Source organism: Taudactylus pleione, unplaced genomic scaffold (assembly GCF_031769625.1).
Source record: "Taudactylus pleione unplaced genomic scaffold, aTauple2 ptg000266l, whole genome shotgun sequence".
Lineage (NCBI taxonomy): Eukaryota > Metazoa > Chordata > Amphibia > Anura > Myobatrachidae > Taudactylus > Taudactylus pleione.
In genome coordinates this window covers 4,234,422-4,260,177 of record NW_028284668.1, presented here as the reverse complement: position 1 = coordinate 4,260,177, position 25,756 = coordinate 4,234,422, and the positions used below count along the sequence as shown (strand labels likewise).

General features: G+C 39.8%; 1 protein-coding gene across 1 annotated transcript in view; it reads left to right on the top strand.

Annotated features, from left to right (window-relative positions):
- Positions 1-25,756, top strand: part of FOXRED2 (FAD dependent oxidoreductase domain containing 2) — a 423,284-nt gene that overhangs the window by 160,376 nt on the left and 237,152 nt on the right. The window contains exons 3-4 of the mRNA XM_088481219.1: positions 19,566-19,817; positions 20,485-20,766. Of these exons, the coding sequence (XP_088337345.1) occupies positions 19,566-19,817; positions 20,485-20,766 (534 nt within the window). The remainder of the gene's footprint in view (positions 1-19,565; positions 19,818-20,484; positions 20,767-25,756) is intronic.

The window sequence follows — 25,756 nt, the reverse complement described above, 5'->3', positions numbered from 1 at the left end:
TGCCGCCGATGTACGTTTCACTAAAAAAGTTTTTTCAAGGCTAACCAGAGTGTATGATCTAGCCAGTTTAAATGGACTTTCAATGTCCAATCATCACTTCTTTCATGATCACATGTTATACCCAACCAATCGAAATTAATCCAACTACATAACAACCTCCACTCTTAACATAGGAACATCACTTATTATATGTACCTTCATAAAGATTATAAGGGGTATTCAATATGAAACGTTAACTTCACTGTCGAAGTTAACGTTTCATATCGGAGTTTTTACCTGCGTTAAAGTATCGGGCGCGCTCCCGCTTATCCCCGTATTCAATATAAAATTAACAAAAACGGGATCCTCCGAAGTTGGATTTGCGTAAAGTTACGAATTTTCCTTAAAAAAATTGTAGGACCCCCCTAAAGTTGTAAAAACATGGGGGATTACTTTGGTACCCCCGTTTTAGCCTTTAAATGAAAGTCGGGGATTTAAATAGCCGCAGCAGGTGTTTTTTCCCCGACATTGAAGAAGTGTTGCAGCAGAGCACTTAGGTTAATTTTTTCATTTTTTTAAGTGGTCCCATCAACTTTGGGGTACATGAAAATGGGTACTAGCATATTTTTAAGTCCCTAAAGTAAGTTTTAAAAAATTCAGCAAATGTGCACCTGCCGCTATAAATCTATTCTACAAAACACCTGCCGCATACTTGCAGAATAGCCCTGAACCTATTTCCCTATTGTTAATCAATTTTTTCCCTTTTTTTTTTTCACCCCAATTTTTAAATACATTTTTTGGGGTGTCCCTATTTTTTTTTTTTTTTGACACCGTTCTTTTTTAAATATCATTCCCAGGGGTGCAGGCTATTTTTTTTAAGCCTGCACCCCTAAACTCCAATTCTGCACTTTTTCGACACCTATTCAATGGTGAAAAGTTATCCCCATTTTTTATCAAAGACTTTTCAAAACTGCGATAAGTCTTTGAAATTGAATACGGTGTAAAAGTAAAACCTCCGATAATGACGTCATAGCTCTGATATTAACGCAAAAACGATGTTTTCGCTCCCATATTGAATACCCCTCTATATATCTTAGAATGGTATATATAGATATATAAATCGTAAACATAACAATTAAAATAAAAAAATTACAGATAGGTTTTACCATTGTCAATAAATCCATTACTTGATATAATATAATAATAGATTCCAATATTTAATTAAATATTTGAGTTTTAGTACATGAAAAAAGGGATAAAGAAAGAGAAAAAAATCATTAATAAAGCTCCAGCATATAACCATGTAATAATTAAGTGCTCTTCTGTATGTTTTATTATAATAAATAAGTGAATGTGTATTATAGTGTATGTATAATATACAGTACATATGAACACCGTGATAATTACTAATTATTCTGTATTAATAAACAAAATAAATATGCTTCACAAAAGTGATAGAGTAAAGATGAATGAATAATTGTACCTTGATAAATAACTTTAGTTTTTTGAATAGTGTTCAAATTAAATATAATAGTGCAAGTAAAAATATGAAGTGATATAAAGAAAGTAAAGGAAGGGGAATTATTTTCCTGGAGTGGTTACAGTAAACCCTAAATAATATGATAATATTTACTATCATTCACAAACCCCACAAATAATCCATTTAATAAAATAGGTTCAATAATATATACATCTAGATGTATCCCTGAGTCAATGTCAATTATTAAAATATAGGGTAGTTGTTGGTTAGTATGCACTTTGGGGTGTGGTGGTGTTTGGGGATATGTAGTTGGGATTGGGGAGGAGGAGGAAGTGGGGATGGTGCAGCGTATAGTAGGGGTACCTGATCCTACTTGTAAGTTAACGTGATAAGAGATGGGTTACGTGTGCTTCTCAGTAATGTGAGTATGGACAGGGAGGGGGGGAGAGAGGGAGGGGAGTTGTAGGGGGTGGGAGTTCAGTGTGCATTGTGGTGGGTGTGTCGTGGTGAGGTATAAAGAACACACAGTAGGCTGGGTGAGTAAAGGTGATAGAATTTATTTGTGTTAATATTAGTTCCTTCTTTTGATTGGAGGCACAGTGCTCCTCGGGGAATTATTGGGTCTCTGGATTGTTCGTGGGGGCATGCTACCCAATGGGGGTGAACAAGTGCAGTCCACAGTTTGGGAGATGGGTAAACCCTATGAGGGGGGTCCTTGACATGCAGTCCTTTATTACTGCATGTTCCCCTGCTGGACCTTTGGTCTACAGACTTGAGAACTGGGATGCCTTGGTTGTGGTGGTTGGGGGTTGTACCCGGTTGCGGCGTCCCACACTGGTGAGGAGGGGTGATGCTTACCTATAGGTAGGTGCCTGGGGTCCGTGGCAGGGAGCAACCCCAACTGGAACTTGTCAAGGAGCCCCCTCAAAGGGTTTACCCATCTCCCAAACTGTGGACTGCACCTGTTTATCCCCTTTGGGCAGCACGCCCCCACGAACAATCCAGAGATGTAGAAAATGACTGGCTACAGATGTTAAGGTCTTAAATCTTGCTACATCTTTCTTGGCGTTCTGTTTACTAGTTATATGCTCCAGTATTCTCCTCTTCATGGGTCTGATTGTCTTACCCACATATATCTTGCCACATGGGCATTCTAGTTGATAAATCATGATCCACAAAGTAGATAGTTGATCCACAAAGATGCTTGCTTTTTCAGACAAACTCCCTACAATGGAGACAATAGGTATTCCAGGTGGGGTTGCCTCATCTTTGTGTACTTTCAGTAGTAAGTACAATGTGGCTACTTTGGGCTTTTCCACTCTAAGGAAATCATAGTCTTGTTTCTTTATAATACCATCCTTGTATGCTTTAGTGATCATTTTGTTATATAATAACACAAAGTTGTTAGTAGGGTTAAATAATAAAGGTTTATAACACTTCCGATCATTTAGTTGTGTCCGAAGTTCTTCAACATACATAGACCTTGACCATAGGACAATGTTGCCCCCCTTGTCTGATGGCTTGATTACAACATCATGCCAAGTTTTAATCTGTTGTAAAGCCAGTTTTTCACCTTTTGTCAAATTATCCGAATTGAAACTTTTCCTTCTTCCTTGATGAAACAAATTATCTAGGTCTTTTGAGACCATATCATAAAATACCTTCGCTGGTGGTGAGATCTTAAAATCCAGAAAAAAAGTGGATTTTTTCTTTATTTTAGATGGCTTGTGTGGTAATTAAATAGGGGGGTCATGATCTTCCATCCCTAATTCCAACTCTCTCATTATGTCCAGAGCCTCTTGGTCTCCATCATCAAGAGATATTGTGGTAGTGTCTGTATTATTTACTCGTGAATCCTCACATTCTTGATTAAGAAAAAATGTTTCATAAGTAGTGTGCGTGTAAATAATTGCAAATCTTTCTCACACTCAAATCTATTTAGATGATATTGAGGTGAGAAAGAAAGTCATTTGCTTAGTAGGGAGATTTGATCATCAGTGAGGTTCTTATCTGTTAAATTAATAATTCTCAAAGTATCATCCACTATCTCCTGTCCCTTCTCTGCTCCCTGCCAGTTTCAGGTAGCCTCAGGATTCCCAGCACCTACCAGCTGCTCCTTCTCCAGCTGCTGTTATAATCCCACTCACCAGCCAGACTACCTTCTTACCGCATCAACCCCTGTCTACAGTTTGTTTCCCTCTGGACATACCTAAACATTATCGCTCCATTCCTGTTACCTTCATTCTGGATTTTATTATTTGCTGCTGGACTTAATATTTGACTCTGACCCATCTCCACTTTTGCCTTGGACTTGGTTTTTTCATGTCTACTATTCCATTCATTAAACAACCCAAGTTTTCTACATTTCTGATTGTGCTCCCTCCTGTATCCACCTCAGATCCACAAAAAAACCAACCCCTGACAGTTTGCACTGGCTCTAATGGATTTGGCAAATGGACAGGAGTCCAGAACAGTTCTGCTTCAGGACATAGCTACCCGACAGGGTAACAGGAAGACATTACAGCAACAAATGGCCCAGTTCCTACAGGAAGTAGCCCACTGGCAAGATACCCTGCAGGCCTCACTGACCTCCACTAGATCCCCTGCGGTTAAATCTGTACCCACACCGGAGATTTCAGCTTGAGCAGTTCCTCATCTACATCTACCTACCCCAAGTAGATTCAACGGGAACACCAAGCTATACCATGGATTTCTAAATCAGCGTGATGTACATTTCAACCTACAGCTCTCCAACTTCCCTACCTCTAAAACTAAAGTGGCATATATTGTGTCTTTTATATTTGGCCCAGCCTTGGACTGGGTTTCCCCACTCAGGGAATGCTCTGACCCCATTCTGCATAACTATTCAGTGTTTCTGACCTCTTTTAGGAGGACATTTGATGAACCAGGGAGAACTACTTCTGCAGCATCTGCTATTATGCGCTTGAATCAAGGCACTCGTTCTGTCAGCCAGTGCATCATTCAATTTCAAACATTAGCATCCGAGCTAATGTGGAATGAGGAGGCCCTAACATCAGCATTCTGTTATGGACTTTATGATAGTATTAAAGATGACCTTACCACTCAAGACCGCCCTAACAAGTTAAATGATCTTATCTCCCTGTATAACAAAGTGGATCTTCGTTTTAAGGAACATCAAGCTGAGAAGCTCAAATCTGACCGTCCTAGGTCTTACCCGGCTACCCCATCCGCTCCTATCCCTCCTGCACCTACCGATGAAAAGCTTATGCAGGTCAACGAAACCAGTCTCTCCAGACAAGAACGCCTGAGGCATTGCAGAGAAAATCTCTGCTTGTATTGTGGAGAAGCAGGACATCTTGTGGCTTCTTGTACCCGCAGCCTGGAAAACTCCAGCTCCTAACTAACTCTGGGGACACCCAGTTAGGAGTTATACTTCCATCCCCTAAAAAAAGAAAAAGACTGAGCTATCCTTAGCCATAGACTTTAAACATGGTCCCGTTTTTGTGTCAGCTCTTCTGGATTCTGGTGCCGCAGAAAATTTCCTGACCTCCCAGATGGCTGATCAACTTCAGGTACCCTGTGAGAATTTAAGTCTTCCCATAACTTTGACCTCCATCAATGGGGGACCCATTTCTAATGGAATTGTGACCAGGAAGTCTCTACCTCTATTGGTTCGCATTGGAGCCTTACACTCTGAGAAAATCCGCTTTCTGATTATACCCAAAGAATCTCATGATGTTATACTTGACTTTCCTTGGCTTCACAAACATAACCCAAGGATCAATTGGAATACCATGCAAGTAATGTCCTGGAGTGAGGAGTGTCAGAGGTCTTGCCTACCCAAGATTCGACCTGTGAGAGATAGGCACAATCTAGGTAAGTCCTAAAAATGTTTATACTGTAGTGCAGCTAAGGGTTGACTTTTGGGGCATGGGTCCCCTGGATTGCTTTAGTTGGGCTGCTTCGGGGCAACGCATTATAAACACATTTTTCCTTTCTTGCACTTTTAGCACTTCCATTGTTTGTTTAACATATAGGTATTATTTTCACATCTTTATTTTTCACCTCCCTACATGCAGCAGCAGCAGCTGCTCTTATCTATCTTACACTTTTTTACACTTCACCTTTCTTTATTGGAGTGATGCCCTGGGGTGGCTCAGCTGGGCTGGTTTGGGGGTATCCTGCACTCTGGATTTCAACCCCAGTATGTTAGGGACCTACCCTCAGAGGTTACCTGGGCGCGGTGGGTAGGCCCATAACCATGGCCATGATTATGCCAAAACCTCTTTTATTATTTGCAAAATTCTATTACAAAATGTATTATATGCAATGAGTATGTTGGAGTTGTGCATCTGTATTTCTTTTTTGTATGTTTGCAACAATAGTCTCCACAGGTAGCACCTCCCATTATATATATTTTCAGGGTGTGCAATCTAGGGCCCCCTTTCCATTATATAACACCCAAAAAGTTGCCTTCGGCTCCGGAGCTGACTTGTCTTTTCATTCTCCACATCTTCCGTTTGCATGAGCTCCCAACGGAGATATTGCCTGACCGTGGGGTACAGTTCGTAGCAAAGTTCTGGAGAGCTTTATGTTCCACAGTGCAAGACAAGATGAACTTTCCTACGGCCTATCATCCTCAGAGCAATGGTTCCACTGAGAGGGTGAACCAGGACCTTGAAACATTCCTCCGCATATTTATGTCATCATCACAAGATAACTGGTCAGAGTGCCTTCCGTGGGCCGAGTTTGCTCACAATTCCTCATACCATTCGTCCTCCGGTCAGTCTCCTTTCTTTGTTGTTTTTGGTTGTCACCCAAGGATTCCTGAATTCCAAAGTCTGCCTGTCTATGATGTACCAGCCGTTAATTCCACCATACAGGATTTTGCATCCATTTGGTCTCAGGTCCATGCTGCCCTGCTGAAAGCTTCTTCCATGTATAAGAAAGGAGCTGACAAGAAGTGCAGGGTGGTTCCCAGAATGGCAGTCAGTGACCAGGTCTGGCTCTCTACCCGTAACCATCGCCTTTGTGTTCCCTCTATGAAATTCGCACCTCACTTCATCAGACCCTTTGCCATTATTGAGGTGATCAACCCCATGGCCTACAGACTGCAGCTTCCCTCCTATCTCCGAGTTCCTAATACCTTCCATATCTCTCTCCTCAATCCTCTCATCCTCAACGGATTCCTAAAGGTCCTGCCTACTCCTCCTAGGGTCCATATTGAAAAGGTAGTTGAGTTTGAGGTCAGCCGGGTCCTGGACTCTCGCTTCCAGCACAGACATTTGCAGTAACTTCTGGATTGGAAGGGTTATGGTCCAGAGGAGCGCTGCTGGATCCGAGCAGATGACGTCCATGCTCCTGCTCTTGTGCGCAGTTTTCACTGGGACCATCCCGACAAGCCCAGAAGGTATCCTGAGGCCACCCGAAAGGAGAGGGGTACTGTCACAAACCAGGGGTTCCTTACCATTAAGTCTGCGGCCTTTGTCCATTAGGGCACTCTGGCGTGGGCCATCCAGTGGCAGTGCTGGAGTATGGAGACTGGCACAGGGTGCATCTGGTGGTTCCTTGTTGGTAGGCCGTGCCAGCATTGGAGTGTTGTAAAGTGTTCCCAAGCTGCAGTTCTGTGGGTGCCACCATCTTGCATTGGGTCATGTGACCTAGGGAACCAATCCACTAAAGGTCAGCTGTTCTGTTTGGCCAATCATACTCTGCTGTTGGGGATTTAAGGGAGTTCACAGCATCCTTACTTTGCCAGTGCAACGTGTATCAGCCGAGTCTGGTCACACTCTGAGCTCCTCTATGCTGCTGACTTCGGTTCTGCCTAGCTCCCTGCCAGTTTCAGGTAGCCTCAGGATTCCCAGCACCTACCAGCAACTCCTCCTCCCACTGCTGTTGTAATCCCACTCACCAGCCAGACTACCTTCTTACCGCATCGACCCCTGTCTACAGTTTGTTTCCCTCTGGACATACCTAAACATTATCGCTCCACTCCTGTTACCTTCATTCTGGATTTTATTGTTTGCTACTGGACTTATTATTTGACACTGAACCATCTCCACTTTTGCCTTGGACTTTCTTATTTCATGTCTACCATTCCATTCATTAAACAACCCAAGTTTTTCTACAGTTCTGATTCTGTGTCCCCTCCTGTATCCACCCCGGGTCCACAAAAAAAAAACCCCTGACAGTACACAGGAATACCAATACTTTTAGAGTACAGTACATTATCCTTCACTGCATTCTGCTGTTTGATTATCCTGTGTTCTGCTTATTTGTATGGTCAGGATGTTTTTTTGTTATCATTTGGAGTTTCTCCATTTACCTTTTGCTCTTGATAAATCCGGGTCATGCCAACCAACCGTGTCATTTTGCCCTGGGTGCAGTTGCCCCCGCCTTTTGTTATGTTTACAGTATTGAGTAATTTACCATAGGTTAATGTGGGTACACACTGCACAAATACAGTGCATCCAGAAAGTATTCAGTACGCTTCACTTTTTCCACATTTTGTTATGTTACAGCCTTATTCCCAAATGGAATAAATTCATTTTTGTCCTCAAAATTCTACACACAATGGACCTCATTCAGAGTCGGTCGAAGTGGCTGCACGGTCGTACGCCACCGATGTTCGCTATACTGCGCATGCATAAAGTTCGCAATGGACGTGCGCAAACTAGCCGCTACAATAAGAAATTTCTCTCTCCTTGAACACAGCCAGGTCGGTAGTTTGAGTGACAGATTGAGGTGTTTGTGGGTGGTAACAGGGGAAGGTGCTTGAAAACGGGGGAGTGGAGATCCGGACGCAGGCGTGCCTAATTATGCGAACTGCATTTTATGGGAGTGCATACGGTTTATGGGAGTGCATAATTAACAAAGTAGCGTCATGGCACATGGGAGGTTTTTACACTGACATGATCGTAGAGCTTAAGAGAGGGTATGATCAACCTTAAGGTCTACGACCAGTTCTGATGGTCTCGATTAATCCTTATATGCCCGGAGATGACGTGCAATGCGTAAAAGAAGGGGGTGTATATTTTTGAATTCCGGCCGCTTCCTCCCCTTGATCGGCCAGCTACCGATCCGAACTTAGGGACGCAACTTGCGAGGGAATCATTTGCATATCTGGCCCCTTTTCCCGTATGACCGTGCGGCCGCTTCGACCGACTCTGAATGAGGTCCAATATCCCATAATGACAACATGTAAAAAGTATTTTGAGATTTTTACAAATTTAATAAAAAAAGAAACACTAAGAAATCACATGTACATAAGTATTCACGGCCTTTGCCATGAAGCTCAAAACTGAGCTTAGGTGCATCCTGTTTCCACTGATCATCCTTGAGATGTTCCTACAGCTTATTCGGAGTCCACCTGTGGTAAATTCAGTTGATTTGGACATGATTTTGAAAGGGATACACCTGTCAATATATGGTCCCACACCTGACAGTGCATGTCAGAGCACAAACCAAGCATGAAGTCCAAGGAATTGTATGTAGACCTCTGAGACAGGATTGTCTCGAGGCACAAATCTGGGGAAGGGAACAGAAAAATATCTGCTACTTTGAAGGTCCCAATGAGCACAGTGGCCTCCATTATCCGTAAATGGAAGAAGTTTGGAACCACCAGAGTTGGCCGGCCATCAAAACTGAGCAATCGGGGTAGAAGGGCCCTAGTCAGGGAGGTGACCAAGAACCTGATAGTCACTCTGTCAGAGCTACAGTATTCCTCTGTGGGGAGAGGAGAACCTTCCAGAAGGACAACTATCTCTGCAGCAATCCACCAATTAGGCCTGTATAGTAGAGTGTCCAGATGGAAGCCACTCATTAGTAAAAAAGCACATGGCAGACCACCTGGAGTTTGCCAAAATGCACTGAAGGACTCTCAGACCATGATGAGACAAAGATTGAACTCTTTGGCGTGAATGCCAGGCGTTATGTTTGGAGGAAACCTGAAACCGCTCATCACCAGGCCAATGCCATCCCTACAGTGAAGCATGGTGGTGGCAGCATCATGCTGTGGGGGTGCTTTTCAGCAGCAGGAACTGGAAGACTAGTCAGTATAGAGTGAAAGATGAATGCAGCAATGTACAGAAACATCCTGGATGAAAACCTGCTCCATAGCGCTCTTGACCTCAGACTGGGGTGACATTTCATCCTTCAGCAGGACAACGACCCTAAGCACACAGCTAAGATATCAAAGGAGTGGCTTCAGGACAACTCTGTGAATGTCCTTGAGTGGCCCAGCCAGAGCCCAGACTTGAATCCGATTGAACATCTCTGGAAAGATCTGAAAATGGATGGACACTGACGCTTCCCATCCAACCTGATGGAGCTTGAGAGGTGCTGCAAAGAGGAATGGGCAAAACTGCACAAAGATAGGTGTGCCAAGCTTGTGGCATCATATACAAAAATACTTGAGGCTGTAATTGCTGCCAAAGGTGGATCAACAAAGTATTGAGCAAAGGTTGTGAATACTTATGTACATGTGATTTCTTATTTATTTTTTATTATATTTGCAAAAATTGCAAAAAAACTTTTTACACGTTGTCATTATGGGGTATTGTGTGTAGAATTTTGAGGACAAAAATTAATTTATTCAATTTTGGAATAAGGCTATAACATAAAATGTGGAAAAAGAGAAGCGTAGTGAACTCTTTCCGTATGCACTGTATGTCTGAAGATTTAGTGATCTGCAATATATCTGCAGATGATGTTCGTTCATACACACTAAACGACCATCATCTGCTGCTGGCTGGGAGCGTGTCCTGTCCCCCTCTTTCCGCAGCCTCCGCTGCATGTGTACAGGTGGTCGGCAGTCTGCCCGTACACACTGCCCGATGGACAGATATTTCTGATCTTTTGTGCAGCACAGCCGACGTGATATGTCTGTGAACAACGTTGATTAGACATACCGCTGGTACACACTGGCTGACAGGCACCAGATATATTGGCCGATAAATTGATTAGCTAATATATCTGTCAGTGTGTACACAGCTTTAGAAATTTGTTTTTGATTAGGGACTAGGCATACTTATTTCAGTGTTTTTATGTGCGGTGGGGGTGCAGGGTATGTTTCTGTGTTTTATGTGTTTTTATTTTTATTATTATTTATGTTGCACTTGCATTTTTAGCTTCTGTAGCTGGATTGACGGAACACCTGTGGGAGATTTTCCCCACTGTTACAGATGAGGGAGTGGTGTAATGACCATTTCTTCCCATTTATTTAAATTGCAACTTCTATTTGGTATAGAAACAACTAGATTCCTCTTCTAGTTATACAATTTGATAATGGGGATGGGGGGGGGGGTGAAGTTAGGGAAGGTTATCAACTAAAAAGAATGATAACATGAAAGCATTTTTTTTTCCAAATAGGAAATAAACTGATTTCATTATAGTATTCTTTTTAGTTGATAATGTTTCCTAACTTCACAAGCCCCTATCCCAACTTTCCAATTATTTGCCCCTACCTCTGACAGGTTGAAGGTTCTGTCTTATAACATTTGGGGCCTGAACAATTAACGTTTGGGGGTTTTTTTTAACTCTTTTGCAGTCATGCTTTTGTATTCTTCGGAAAGGCTGGGTCACACAATCTGCCTAGGCCTCCCATTGTATTATTGTTTATTGGAAACCAATTTATTAGGCAGCAGAATCCTTTCTGTTAAAAAAAACATGGGTGTGCTTTGCTTTCCACTCCAATTCTAAATGTGTCTGTTTTATTATTTTTTTTAGACAAGTTTTATTGAACTATCAAGCGTCACAGATACACACATTGTAGTGAACATTGGTGCATGTATATAGGACAAATCAATTACAAGCAATGATATAATAATACGTATGATACATAACATAACAAAGACATTAAAAATAGAGAGCCAATAGGCTTCATCATGTAGAGATACAGTGCAATAAAAGATGAGACAAAAGAATTATAAAAACAATAGAAATTAGGTGTCTTGCCATCTAAAATGCATGAGATGCATCTCCCCCATCCCCTATCACTTTCCTCAAACCCTCAAGCTGTATACTGTATATAAAAACAAATGTCCTGACTGTCTCATCAATGCCCTTCCCAAACTCCATGACCTAGAAACATAAAATTATGGGAGTACTGTATACTGTATTCCTTCCATGACATAAGCAGCCACTAAGCAAGGCTATTTGGAAATTTGAATCCTAAGGGGGTGAAAAGGGCTGAATGTTTTATCCCCCTTTTGAAATGTTCTGACTGACCCATCAATGCCAGGCCCAAACCCTGTGAACTAGAAAAATAAAATTCTGGAAGTACAGTATATTCCTAACATGATTTAAGCAGCCACTAAGCCAGGATATTTTGAAATTCAACTCTTTTAGGGGGTGAAAAAGGCTGAAATGTATCTTTCCCCAGTGTAACATATCAAATTTCTAAGAGTCCAAATGACCTAGAAATATGAAATTGGAGAGGGGGGCTGGCTGCAGCCTCTTACTCCTCCTCCTTCTCCAGGTGGGGTGGTAGTGGAGATCCTGTAGAAAAAAAACATGAAACAAGGTAGCAGTGAAAATCTTTCCCGTGTTAAAATAAATCATTTTAATTGATTCCCCAATTTCAGATGAGACAGTATACCGTACTAGGGCTATTTTCTTAGTGTCAATAATAGACAGTCGTAACAAGAAGTACAGTAGCAGAAAGCGCTATACAGTACTGTTCAGTACAGTACTTACGGGGCTGTCCAACGCACCTTGCCACCTGGCGTTGCCGCTGACATTTTGTGAAAAAAAAATCCTACTATGGGATATCCATATTGTAACTAATACTTTTTATATCGGAAAATATTTGCTACTTTTTAAGGAAACATACAGTATTGGCTCAAACATGACCCATTCCATCAGGTACAAAATACTCTGCTTCTGGAGTTAAATCTTAATTTATGATTGCCATCATCTGTGGTGAAACACCTTTAATTAGTTCAGCACAGGTGATGGCAATAATAATTTATAAGGATGTCATGGAGCAGAGCATTTTGTACCTAATGGAACGGGTAATGTTGGAGGGTCTGCACCAAAATATTTCCATCTCCCTACCATTGCCGCTGACATGGTAAATAAAAAGTAAAATAAAATAGGCCGACATTGAAAAAAAAATTGCAATCCAACAGGAAAAGATCATGTACAGTACTGAACTTGGTCGCAATTTTATGTACAAAGTCGCAAATACAGTACAGTATACAGTATATTTAAATATATATATAGATCTCTCTCTTTCTATATATATATATATATATATATATATATATATATATATATATATATATATATACATACAGTGTATATGTGTTCATATAAATGTGTGTGTGAATATATATATATATATATATATATACTGTGTATATATATATATATATATACATATATATATATATATACATATATATGTTTTGTTTATGTGCTGGACTATATTCCAAAATTGGAAATCTTATGACGTTCGTGTCCTGATTCATCACACAATCGGTTGGAATTGAGATGAGCGTAATTATTTCTATCAAATGTAAGCACATTATTTATTTTGAAATCCAATTGCTTATTACATAATACACTATTAGCGCCTTCTTGTCTTCTTTTTATATTCAAATTTCTAGATCCATTTTCTGGCGAGACTCATACAAGAGGAGCAGCTGAATTATCTTTATTTAATTTTGTACAATAATCTGTATTAGTATTAGCGCATTAAGGGTTTGTGATTTTTGTATCTTGTTGTTTGCTAGTTCCCGATTTTCTGCTTGTGCATTATGCTTTTGTTTGTAGAAGAGATCTCAAAAATGTCAAACAATATTTTCAGGTTCATTAGGTGTTTTAGATGTATTCAGTTTTTTAGCTACCATGGAAAAGTTAGCAAAGAAAGAAATTAGACTTTGGTAGACTGGAAAAATATATCGAGGTCAAAAGAGTTCCAAGAGTCTCCGTTTACAAAACAAATCCCACTTTTAGTCCGAATAATTATGAATTTGTTAAAAAATGGAATACGATATTAGGAGTGTTCTCTAAATCTAATTGCACTCATAATAGCTGAAATAAAAAGTAACTAGTTGCCTTAGACAATAAGTTGGAAGAGTTTGAGGTTAAAACTGTTCCTCACCGTAATTCAGAGGAATTTAGTGAAGAAGTTAAGATTCTACAAAAAGAATTAGACTGGTTCGAAAATGAAATAATTAGTAGAAAACAAAAGAAGTTTTATCGTGAGAAAATGGATTACGAGTTAAATAAAGTCAGAAATTGGGCTAATAGTAATCAAAGAAACTCTTCTGATCAGTATGTTAATAGCAATAAGAACTTGTCAAAAACCATAAAATTTACTAGAGATACTAGATGGTCAAATATGAGATGTAAAGACTCTACCGATTCCCAATTAAGTAAAGAAATTCCTGAAGAATAGATTTTATGTTTTCAGATCTCCTTCTAAATGTCCCCCAATTAGATATAATTTTTTAGGGAGAGAATGTCATTGTTCCAATATGCCCTAGAAAAGAAAAATTTTACATCAAAGACTAGATTCCCTGACGGGGTACAAAAAACAAATCGGACAGTATCGAGACGAGGCAGAAGAGGAAGTGGAAAACTCGACAAAAAGAGGGCCCAATTGGAACATACAAAATCCAAGGGAGAGGGGATCTTTAACCTCTCATCAAAAATATTATCTTCCCCACAGACCCAATTACTGAATAAGTGCCTTAACTTTGCCCCTAGTCAACATGTACTGTAGATAAATGTAATCTATTTGTTGACCTAAACAAGTTTACTCGTAATCTTACACTGCAACGTCACTTTTTGAAAAACACCATTCCTAAACTTGATTATCAACCAATTAAGAAATCTATAGTATTCTTACCATCAAAATATTATCCTGTGGAATCCAGGGGAAGATTTTAGAAAGTTAAACTCAATAAAAACAATAAAGGGGATAATCTAACCACACGGGAAATGAAAGCATTAAAAGGTTTGTCTCAAGATCAGACAAGCATTATAAAAAATGCCGACAAATGGAGAGGTGTGGTCTTACAAGATAGGCCCAACTACATTGCTGAAGCTAAGAAAATTTTGGGCGATGAGGAAAGAAATTGTAAATTATCTAAAGACCGTACATCTGATTTCCAGGTTGAATTATTTGCTTTACTCCAAAAGGCTAAAGTTGATGGAGTTATAAATCAAGATGTGTTTAATTATCTATATGTCCAACACCCCAAAATTGCAACATTTTACCATATCTCCAAGATACATAAGAGTAGGGACTTCCTAAGGGGGGGGGCTATCATCTCCGGTGTGGAGTCCCTTGCTTCTAATCTTATACATTTTATAGATTTGAAGTTGCAACCCTACTGTATGTTGAAACATTGGCATCTTATTTGAAGGATTCCACAGATATCTTGAGAGCACTGGAAAGATTTTAATGGAATGAGAATTTATGTTGAATAACAGTCGATGCTCAAGCATTATATTCCTCAATTCCACATGAAAAAGGAGTCTCAGCCATTAAACAGAAGTTAGATCAGGACCCTAATTTGAATATGTAAGAGAAGAAGTCTATGATTGATGATATCAATTTTATACTAAAACATATTTTTTTTAAATTTGGGGATAATTATTTTATCCAACTAAAAGGCAATGCGATGGGCACCAAATTTGCCTGGCTTATGCCAATATATTCATGGGCCTTTGGGAAGAGGAAGTAATTTATAATAACCTCAATATCTTTTCAAATGTGAAGTTTTATAAAAGGTATATAGATTAATTTTTATTTGGAAATGTGTACAAAAAGTATTGAAAATTTGCTATTACAACTGAATAATAATGATAGAAATTTGAAGTTCACCTATGAGACTAATAAATCGACTATAGATTATCTAGACATCTTGTTAGAAATTGGTTAATACAATACAAACATGTACTTATTTCAAGGAAACTGATTCAAACTGGTAGATAGCTGTAATTTGAAACTGTGGAAGGAGAATGTACCCTTTTCCCAATTTATGCTTATTAGGAAAAATTGTTTGAAGATAGACAAATTCGAACAATTTTCCTTTATTAAAGGATGTTTTTTAGAGAGGGGATATGGTGAAACCAGACTAGAAGCAGCGAAGTCCAAAGCAAGACACAAAGACTGAGCTTGCTTTTCTGAAAAACAGAGAGACTACCCCATCTAATGCGAAACCTGCTCCCAATACGAAACCTTTTGTGACTCAATTCAACGTAGAGAATAGTAAATTAGAAAAGATTTTGAATTGTCATTGTAAGTTATTATTAAAGGATCCTATTTTAGATCCCCATTTACCTCCAAGCCATGCTTGCCCCAAGTAATTTGAAAAATAATATAGTTGAAAAGAAAACCAATTGGTTAAACTTAAATAAAAGTGGTTGTTTTCCATGTACCAACTGTATGGCATTGAAACGTGGATAAATAACCATTTTCTTGTTATTTAGATAATGGAAAAACAATATTCAATAAAATCCACAGTAACGTGTAATACTACATACATTATTTATCGTATTGCATGTGGTTGTGGTATGTTTAAGTAGGTAAGATCAGACAGATTAAGATCAGAATTCAGGAACATCTGCGCAATAATATGTCTAATCATAGTCTACCAAGGCATTTTACCTGTACTCATGGTTCAAATCCACAGTTGTAGAAATGTACAATATTAGAACATTTCCCTTATCATTATAATAGGGATTTAGTCTTAGCCAGGAGAGAATCCTACTGGATATACATGTGCACACTAGCCCGATTGGGACTTAATGAGGGCATAGATATTGTATCTTTTTTGGGGTAGTTTTTCATTTTAATTGTACTAATTAGGTTAAATATATTCTTATGTACCAATTTGTATAATGTATAATTATGTCTTAATTTGTGTAATGTGCTATTATGTAAGTCATATATTTGTACTCTGTTGTGTACAAATTCATTTGTGTATAATTGTATTATTTTCAGAATATACATGTAGTGTTCATTTCTTTCCATAAATTTACATAACAACATCTTTTCTACCTTCCATTAAGGAAGGTGATATTTATCGAATAAATAAGGATTTATAAATTTTTTACATTTCACTATTTATATGATCTATTCCAATGCCCCACTTCCTTTACTTCAATATCCCACTTCCTGCATTGGACATTACTTGTCCCCATTTCCTGTACACTATGGGCATTAGTATCAACTATTCCCTGCCACACCTCCATTATCACTGCCCAACTTCCTGTACTCTTAGTTCATTCCTGGGTTCTTTGTTCTAATTCGAGTGCACAGCAGGTGAAGATGCGTCATCTAAAATGAGACTATTGCTCATTAGCGTTGCGTCACTTCCAGTTCATGGATGATGCGCGGCTATCCATTTGGACTCCTAATCGGGCCCTTGCATCACATGTTGTATCGTGGTGTCTTCTCTGGCTCAAATATATGACACTGAGACATCCTATAGGTTCAATGGGAGTTTAATCATTCTTTCAGGTGAATCACATACTACTCTTAAGAATGAGTTAACCTGGAGTTAGCAGCAGGCAAGGTAAGAGAGCTAATTGCAAGAGCAAATAGGTGCAGGTGTGTACTGCACGCTGCCACTGGGAGACTTGCTAGAATCTGATCAAGAAAATTACAGAGTTGCAATATACTGTGTGATAGAAGCACTGGAGAAGTCTGGGATGGCATATATGTGTGTCCCAGATTCCTATCATATGTGTTTTAAAAAACCCAGGAAAAGTCTGTTATGCCAAACAGACCAGAAGTGTTGGCTTTTGGTAAAAGCTGGATAATGGGTCCTAGGGGTGTGGATGTGAGAAGAAAAGGGAGGGCTCCATCCACAGGCCATTCCAGGTGTTGGGCCTTTCAGTCTGAGAGCAGGCTGATTAGTAGTTGCACCTGCAAGTGGTTCCTATAAGCTGTGTTATGTTTTGGTTCAGTGTCTCACATACCCTGGGGAGAACAGACACTGAGGTTTGTTCAGAGACACTGATATTTGGAAGTGCTGTGTTTTTGGCAAGGCAGTAGTCCCTGCCACTTGTGGAGAGGGAATTACCTGTCTAGTTAGTGACCAGACAGGCTAGGATTTATTGTTATGTTTTGTTTACTTTATTACTTATATTGTACAAATAAAAACTGGTTCTGACCAGCTTGCACGAAAACCCTGGACTGGTGTGCTGTTTCCTGGCTGCTGTGTGTAAGGAGGTGTCCATCTACCCCAGGAGAGGGACACCCTACCCCAACTATATCACAAGTGGTGGAGAATGCGGGCACACATACGGAAAACTGCAGCAAGAGGAAAAGTTTTACATTGAAAATTTAAAGAGACTGATACCAATTTGTTGTTTGGCTGTCAACCTGTGTTTTATGGAATCCATGAAGGTGGCATCAGTAGATGCTTAGAGAAGCCAGATTCCGCTTCCAACCTACACCTAAAGACAACATGGAGGACATTGTTAAGGCCTTGATAAAGTGCGCAAGCACACGAAACGCGTTGGAGGTAACAGGTGGAGATCATGGACTTTCCTTGGACTATTTATCTACAGTCAGCTGCACACGCCGCCCGTTTTGTCTCGAGTGACGTCATCTCCAGCGGCCTATCGCGGCCAGACGCCACGAGACTAAAGAGAGCTACAGCCAAGGCCAGGCTTCAGCTCTCCGACTCCCCAACCATCACCACATCCGGAACCGCCGCACGTGGAGGAGACGGAGCGGTTGCTCTCAGGAAGGGTGCCACATTACTATTAGTCATACACATAGCGCTCAGTATTTATTTCATTATTCTTGCCATTTCTAATTGAGCCGCTGAAAGCATCAGAGCGCGGTGGTACATTTATTTCTTTACAATTGTTAAGGCCTTGCTCCAAGCTACCAGAGCTCATCAGGAAACTAACAAAACTCATCAAGAACTAACAAAATTCAGAAAGAAGCTACCAGTAATAATTACATGTTATGTTTGGGGTGAACAAAATGGCCTCAAATTATCACACAATAAGCTTTTTAGCTAAATAATACACCCCAAATTTAATGAAAGTATTTATTTCAATGAAAAATAATTGCTTGTCATTTTTATAATTTTTTAAAGTCACCTCAAATTACCCCAAAAGCATCTTTTTTTTCTACTTTTTTTGCCTTTTCCGTTTAATTAATTTGTAATTAAACAATATTCTACAGCTTTTTACAATATTTTACCTTTTTTTTTTAAAAAAAAAACTGCACAAATCAGCCATTTGACATTTTTTAAAAGCGTACAGTACTTTCCTTATGCCCACCTACAGTCTTCTACAGTATATGATTCTGATAACAAAGGTGTCACTTGTTTGGGGTCCAAAAAGGTATTCACACTTTATGCTATTTTCCCTGTTTGCATTTGGACAAAATTCGCACACTCTAGCTGCAAGTAGTAGAAGAATCTCTACTTATCTCAATGAATGTGAAGTGTGCGAATTTAAGGCGAAGTGTGCGAAGTGAACAACTTTTGAAAACTTGCACGTCTTTGATTCCCCCCAAAAAAACTAAAATTCTGCCTAGCTGAATTTCTGTGTCAGACAAAAATCAGGAAGAAAGTTCATTTTGAAGCCATCCTTGGCACAATCCATAATTTTCAAGGCTGTGGATATACAGTACCTAACAAAACTGTACATTTAACCAAATACTTCGTATTTGGTTAAATGTACAGTTTTGTTAGGAAGATGTTGTTGAATTATAGTAAATACCATGATGAAAATAATAAAAATCATGCAAACAAAAATATCAATAAAAGGTAGTCCCTTTAACAGCAAAGTACTGCTTTTTCTACAAAAACTCCTCTCTCTGCACTCCTCTGCTCGACTACCTCTCCCTACTGTCCCTGTTATGTCTACCGATCCAAGCCTTTTGTTGCTAAGCAATGGTTCCTTGGTGCCCTAGGGAGAAATGGTGAAACTGATGGCTGGAAATTGTTTGCACTTATGTATTCACTATAAGGTATCCTACCGATATTAGTTATTGATTTTAGGGTTACACTTATAAGCATGCAGAATGTATTTAGATTTGGAAGTTCCAACACTTATAAATGGGTACAGTAATCTATTAGACATCTTGGCTTTGGGATAACAATTTTTTGATAATATTACTGTTCCTTTTTGTCTGTTTCAGTATTCTTCTGGTGGCCTGTGGCTTGTCTTTACCCAACATGGTGAAGTTTCCTGGAGCAGAGTATGCAGAAGGCTATGAGACCATATCTGTAGACCCTCACAATTTTACTGGACAGAGTGTTCTAATCCTGGGACGTGGGAATTCTGCCTTTGAAACAGCCGAGAATATCCTGGGCTTTACCAATTTTATACATATGCTTGGTCGTTCCAGGGTTCGACTTTCCTGGTCCACACACTATGTAGGAGACCTTAGGTGAATAAATGAATGGCTGGGAAAACATCTGTGAATGGGAGGTGTGTGGATGGAGGATTGACAATGAATTGGTTGACAGTTAATAGGTCGACATCAAATGGTTGACAGAAAATAGATTGACCAGTTCAAATGGTTGACACACAATGTTTAACAAAAATTGTCGGTGAATGTTTCTTTCAACATTTTTAAGGTTAGGTACTTGGGGGATGATTAAGGTTAGGATGCCAGAGGGGATAGTTAGTGTTAGGCACTAGGGGAAGGGTTAGGTTTAGGCACTATGGGGAGGGTTAGGATTATGGTAAAATCACAAAAAACATGTAATCTATTTTTGTGTTGTCTTTTTGAACCTGTCAACCTTTTAACCCTGGCCACCATTTGCAAGTTGACCTTTTGTACCTGTCAACCTTTTTTCCACCAATTGCCTGTCGACCATCTGGTGTTGACCTATTGACTGTCGACCTATTTATTGTTGATCTGTTATACCACACCTGTATAGGAAGGGCTACCTATCACAATCTATGCTACTGATTGTAAAAATATAAAACTTGTTTATACAAAAATTTATTTGATTTAATTTTTGTACATATTTTTTAAGCTGTTTTGCACTGTACTTTATTTGGTTGAATTGAAATGACAGGCTGACTCATTTATTTCTTTTTTTCTTCAGAGCTATTAACAATGGTCTGTTGGACACATACCAGCTGAAGTCATTGGATGGTCTTTTAGAGGGAGATCTTTTAGACCTGGCATTAGTCCGGGATCAGTCTGGAAAGTTGCTTGTTACCCACAATCGTTATCTAAAGAAGAACATAGACTATGCAAGTAATCACAAAACTAAACTTAATACCATCCTTCCACAGGATGACTTGGATAATTTTGCAGCTCGAAAGCCATATGACCGTGTGATCCGTTGCTTGGGTTGGAAATTTGACTTCTCCATCTTTGATAAGTAATGAGAACATTTTGGCCTTATTTCTTTGTACAGTTTGGAATCCAGGGTTTGAGAAGAAAGCATATACAGGAATTACTCTACCAATTTAAGTAGATGTGTCCTTACTACAGCTTAATGCTTATTAATATTCAATTACTAGGGGCATGCTATATCACAAGTAGAAAAGAAAAGTATTCTAATATGGGACACTTATAAGAATGAACAAAAATGTGTTCTTAAATATAGCATTTATTTAATAATAGCAAATTATAAAACCCTATGTACATAAATGGTGTTTGAATTACTATGTTTTACTGTTAAGAGATGCGTTGTTTTTTTATGGATACAAAATATTATTCTAATTCCAATAACTTATTTGTACTACAGTATATGCAATATTCTATTCTAAGAAAATTATTCCACAATCAATAATAAATAAAAAAGCCCTAGCAATATTTGAAATTAATATATTTGATTATTCTATAAAGTGCACAGAGAGACAGCACAAAATCAGAAGCACGGTCTGAGAATTTTAGTCGGCATTGGTAGGTAATGGGGTCAGGAACCCAACACTGACATGTTGTTGAAAGCGGCTGCATTCAATGACACACAGCCGCTCACACAGGAAGTCATACTTGGGCAGAGAAACTGCACCTGCTATAGGGCTGGTGCAAGTTTCAATGGTGCAACCAAATACACACAGTGATGGAAATCCTCTGTTCAAAGACACTGCAAGTGGGTGTCTCAGATGTTTGAAAATCAGACGCTGCATTAGCATAAAGACGCAGACATTATTGTGGCAAAAGACACGGTCCACTTCAGAATCAGGCCCATTGTCAGTACATTCTGGGCATTTATAACTGATCAGATCAAACACATTTTGCATTTAGATAAGTTTCAAGATTACAGTATGTGAGTCAGAGAAAAATAATAATATAAATAAATGACTTGAGCCAGCACACATTGTATGAAAGAACATTTTATTCACTCCACCAATTACAAAACTCTTAACAAATACTGTTGCAATTTACAAGCTACAAGGGTTAAAGTGATACAAATAACTGCACACAATATTGGAATCAGAAGGATATTTTGTATCCATGAACCACAGCTAGACAATTTTAAAACTTAGTAATTCACACATAATTTCATCACATAGAATTTAAGAATTTGCTTAATTAATAAATGAATAAAGGTTCTATTTTAAGAACACATTTGTTGCTTCTCATGAGTTCCCCATATTAGAATATTTTTATTTTCTACTTGTGATATACAGTTGGAATCCATTCATGTTATTATTAATTTATGGATTGCTTACATTATACTTCTGATACTGGCCCTCATTCAGACCCACTCGCGAGCGGCTGTCTGCTCGCAAGTGGGTCGATGGTCCCCACTGCGCATGCGCACAACGGAGGGAGCTCCAACGTGCGCATGCGCGAGACCCGACGACTTTCCTTCGCTCGGAGTGTCTCATCAAAGGGGGCGTGCTGTCGATGGTGACTGACAGCACGCCCCCTTTGGTGGGCGTGCCGGGGGCGTGCCTGCCAGACGGAGGCGTTTCCAAGGGAACGCCTACCATCTGAAGCCGGCCCCACTGACATCACTAGTGATGTCAGTGGGAGTGATTTTGGCTCTGATAGAGCCAAAATCACTCCTGGCCTTGCGGTTGAAAAACCCAACTGCAGGCTTTTACTCGCAGTTCCAATGGTCGCGATGGTCAAGACCATCGTGACCATCATTTTGCACGCTCGTATATGCTGTGGGTGGTGACCCACAGCTATACGAGCGTCCAGGAGGATGCTCCATTTTAATGGAGGTGGGCCCTGATTCAGAGCGAGCGCTCTGGTCACAGCGTCTGGCTCTGAATCAGGGCCACTATTTACTTGGAATAATTATAATTGGTTTATCATATTCATAATAGAATTTTACAAAATTCATATTCTGTTTAGTTTCACTTTATATTTGTGTTATTGTTCAGCATTTTGTTGTCATCATTTCTTTGGGGCTTATTCAATTGTCCGCAGTCAAATTTTAGCTTACCGTGGGATGAGTTAATTGCACGGTAATTTCACCTAGTGGACTTCTGCTTACCACCCAATCCAATTGCTAAATGTGGTTGAGCAGTAATTTTCTATAATGAAGTGTGGGGAACAATAAGGAAATCAGTCTGTACCTCCAAAAAGTGCAAATTAATATTGGGTCTGTATAGAAGTATATTAATGGTCAAAAGCAAAGTAATCGGGGCTCTTAAAAGGTGTGATTGGCAGGGTTGTGGTTTTTTTGCATATTTTAAGAGTATAGTAAAAAAAGATAGAAAGCAAGTGTTCTTTAGCACATAAAAGCCATAGATCAATTTGTAGTGCATAAATATGCATGCAAGTTAATTTTTGTGTAATTTTAAGCCACTTTTAAAAAATTATTAAAATAAACCAGTATCTCCTAAATACACCCATGTTCCATCAATACATCCCAATATACCTGTCCCACATCATTTAACCCATTATTTTGCATTTGGCAGAGTGTCACCCCAAAAATAACATGTCATTATTAGCCAAATAAAGCTAATTAAAAACTTCCATGTGCCTGATTAATTATTAAAGGGATTGTCCCAGGGGTTCTGAACAAAGTCCTGGCATTTTTACCTTAAAATAGGGATTCATCCAAACTTGTAACCCGCTCAGGGGCTGCAAGAAAAAGCTGTGTTAACTATTTGGCTAAATTTGTGCAGCTAAATGGATAGCAAAAAGTTTGCAGCCAGACTTGTCAAGTTGTATTTAGTTGCGTTAACATCTGAAAACAAATTAACGTGGCTAATTGACTGCATTTTCCATTTACTCAGTACTGTGGAAGCTGTCATCCAAAGTATCATTATGTGACATCCATTAACAGCCACCTTGTGCTGCATTAATCTGAAAGGCAAAAACTGCAACACTGCAGATCTTTGATTCATCATGACACATTGGGGCTAATTCAGAGTCAGTCACAATAATATATTGTGTTTTCAGAAAGAATGGGTATTCACCCCTATGCAGAGTTGCATGCATCTGCCTCCCCTCTACTTCAAGCCCTCCGCTGGCTCCCCTTCCCCTTCAGAACCCAATTCACGGTTCTCACACTCGCTTACAAAGCCTCACACATTCCTCTCCCACTTACATCTCCGACCTCATCTCGATTCACTCTCCTGCCCACCCTCTTTGTTCAACAAATGCTCGCCACCTCTCATGCCAACTGATTACTTCCTCCCACCTTGTAGATTTTGCCCTTGCTGCTCCCCACCATTGGAACTCTCTCCCTCTCCCCATCAGATTCTCCACCTCTCTACAATCCTTCAAACGGGCTCTCAAGACCCACTACATCATTAAAGCCTTACAGCTCTCATCCTAACCCGCTACTCCATGCTCCCTACTCCCTGTCTACCCCATCTGTGTCATGACTGTTTGTCTGCACCTCCCCTTTAGAATGTAAGCTCTTGCGAGCCCTCTACTCTCTTGTGCTTCTCCTTTATTTTCATCTACTTCTTACTCCCCACTAGGGCACCAAATACTTGGTTGCTTATGCTCTGTTGCTTATTTGTTTGGGTATTATGGTCACCAATGTAGCATGTACAGTGCATCTGGAAAGTATTCACTTATGCTTCTCTTTTTCCACATTTTGTTATGTTATAGCCTTATTCCAAAATGGAATAAATTCATTTTTGTCCTCAAAATTCTGCACACAATACACCATAATGACAATGTGTAAAAGGTTTTTTTGCGACTTTTGCAAATTTTATAAAAAATAAATAAGAAATCACATGTACATAAGTATTCACAACCTTTGCTCAATACTTTGTTGATCCACCTTTGGCAGCAATTACAGCCTCAAGTATTTTTGTATATGATGCCACAAGCTTGGCACACCTATCTTTGTGCAGTTTTGCCCATTCCTCTTTGCAGCACCTCTCAAGCTCCATCAGGTTGGATGGGAAGCGTCAGTGTCCATCCATTTTCAGATCTTTCCAGAGATGTTCAATCGGATTCAAGTCTGGGCTCTGGGTGGGCCACTCAAGGACATTCACAGAGTTGTCCTGAAGCCACTCCTTTGATATCTTAGCTGTGTGCTTAGGGTAGTTGTGCTGCTGGAGGATGTACCGTCACCCCAGTCTGAGGTCAAGAGCGCTATGGAGCAGGTTTTCATCCAGGATGTCTCTGTACATTGCTGCATTCATCTTTCACTCTATCCTGACTAGTCTCCCAGTTCCTGCCGCTGAAAAGCATCCCCACAGCATGATGCTGCCACCACCATGCTTCACTGTAGGGATGGCATTGGCCTGGTGATGAGCGGTTTCTGGTTTCCTCCAAACATAATGCCTGGCATTCACGCCAAAGAGTTCAATCTTTGTCTCATCATGGTCTGAGAGTCCTTCAGTGCATTTTGGCAAACTCCATGTGGTCTGCCATGTGCTTTTTACTAATGAGTGGCTTCCATCTGGCCACTCTACCATACAGGCCAAATTGGTGGATTGCTGCAGAGATAGTTGTCCTTCTGGAATGTTCTCTCTCCACAGAGGAATGCTGTAGCTCTGACAGAGTGACTATCAGGTTCTTGGTCACCTCCCTGACTAGGGCCCTTCTACCCCGATCGATCAGTTTAGATGGCCGGCCAACTCTAGGAAGAGTCCTGGTGGTTCCAAACTTCTTCCATTTACGGATAATGGAGGCCACTGTGCTCATTGGGACCTTCAAAGTAGCAGATATTTTTCTGTTCCCTTCCCCAGATTTGTGCCTCGAGACAATCCTGTCTCAGAGGTCTACATACAATTCCTTGGACTTCATGCTTGGTTTGTGCTCTGACATGCACTGTCAGGTGTGGGACCATATATTGACAGGTGTATCCCTTTCAAAATCATGTCCAAATCAACTGAATTTACCACAGGTGGACTCCGAATAAGCTGTAGGAACATCTCAAGGATGATCAGTGGAAACAGGATGCACCTAAGCTCAGTTTTGAGCTTCATGGCAAAGGC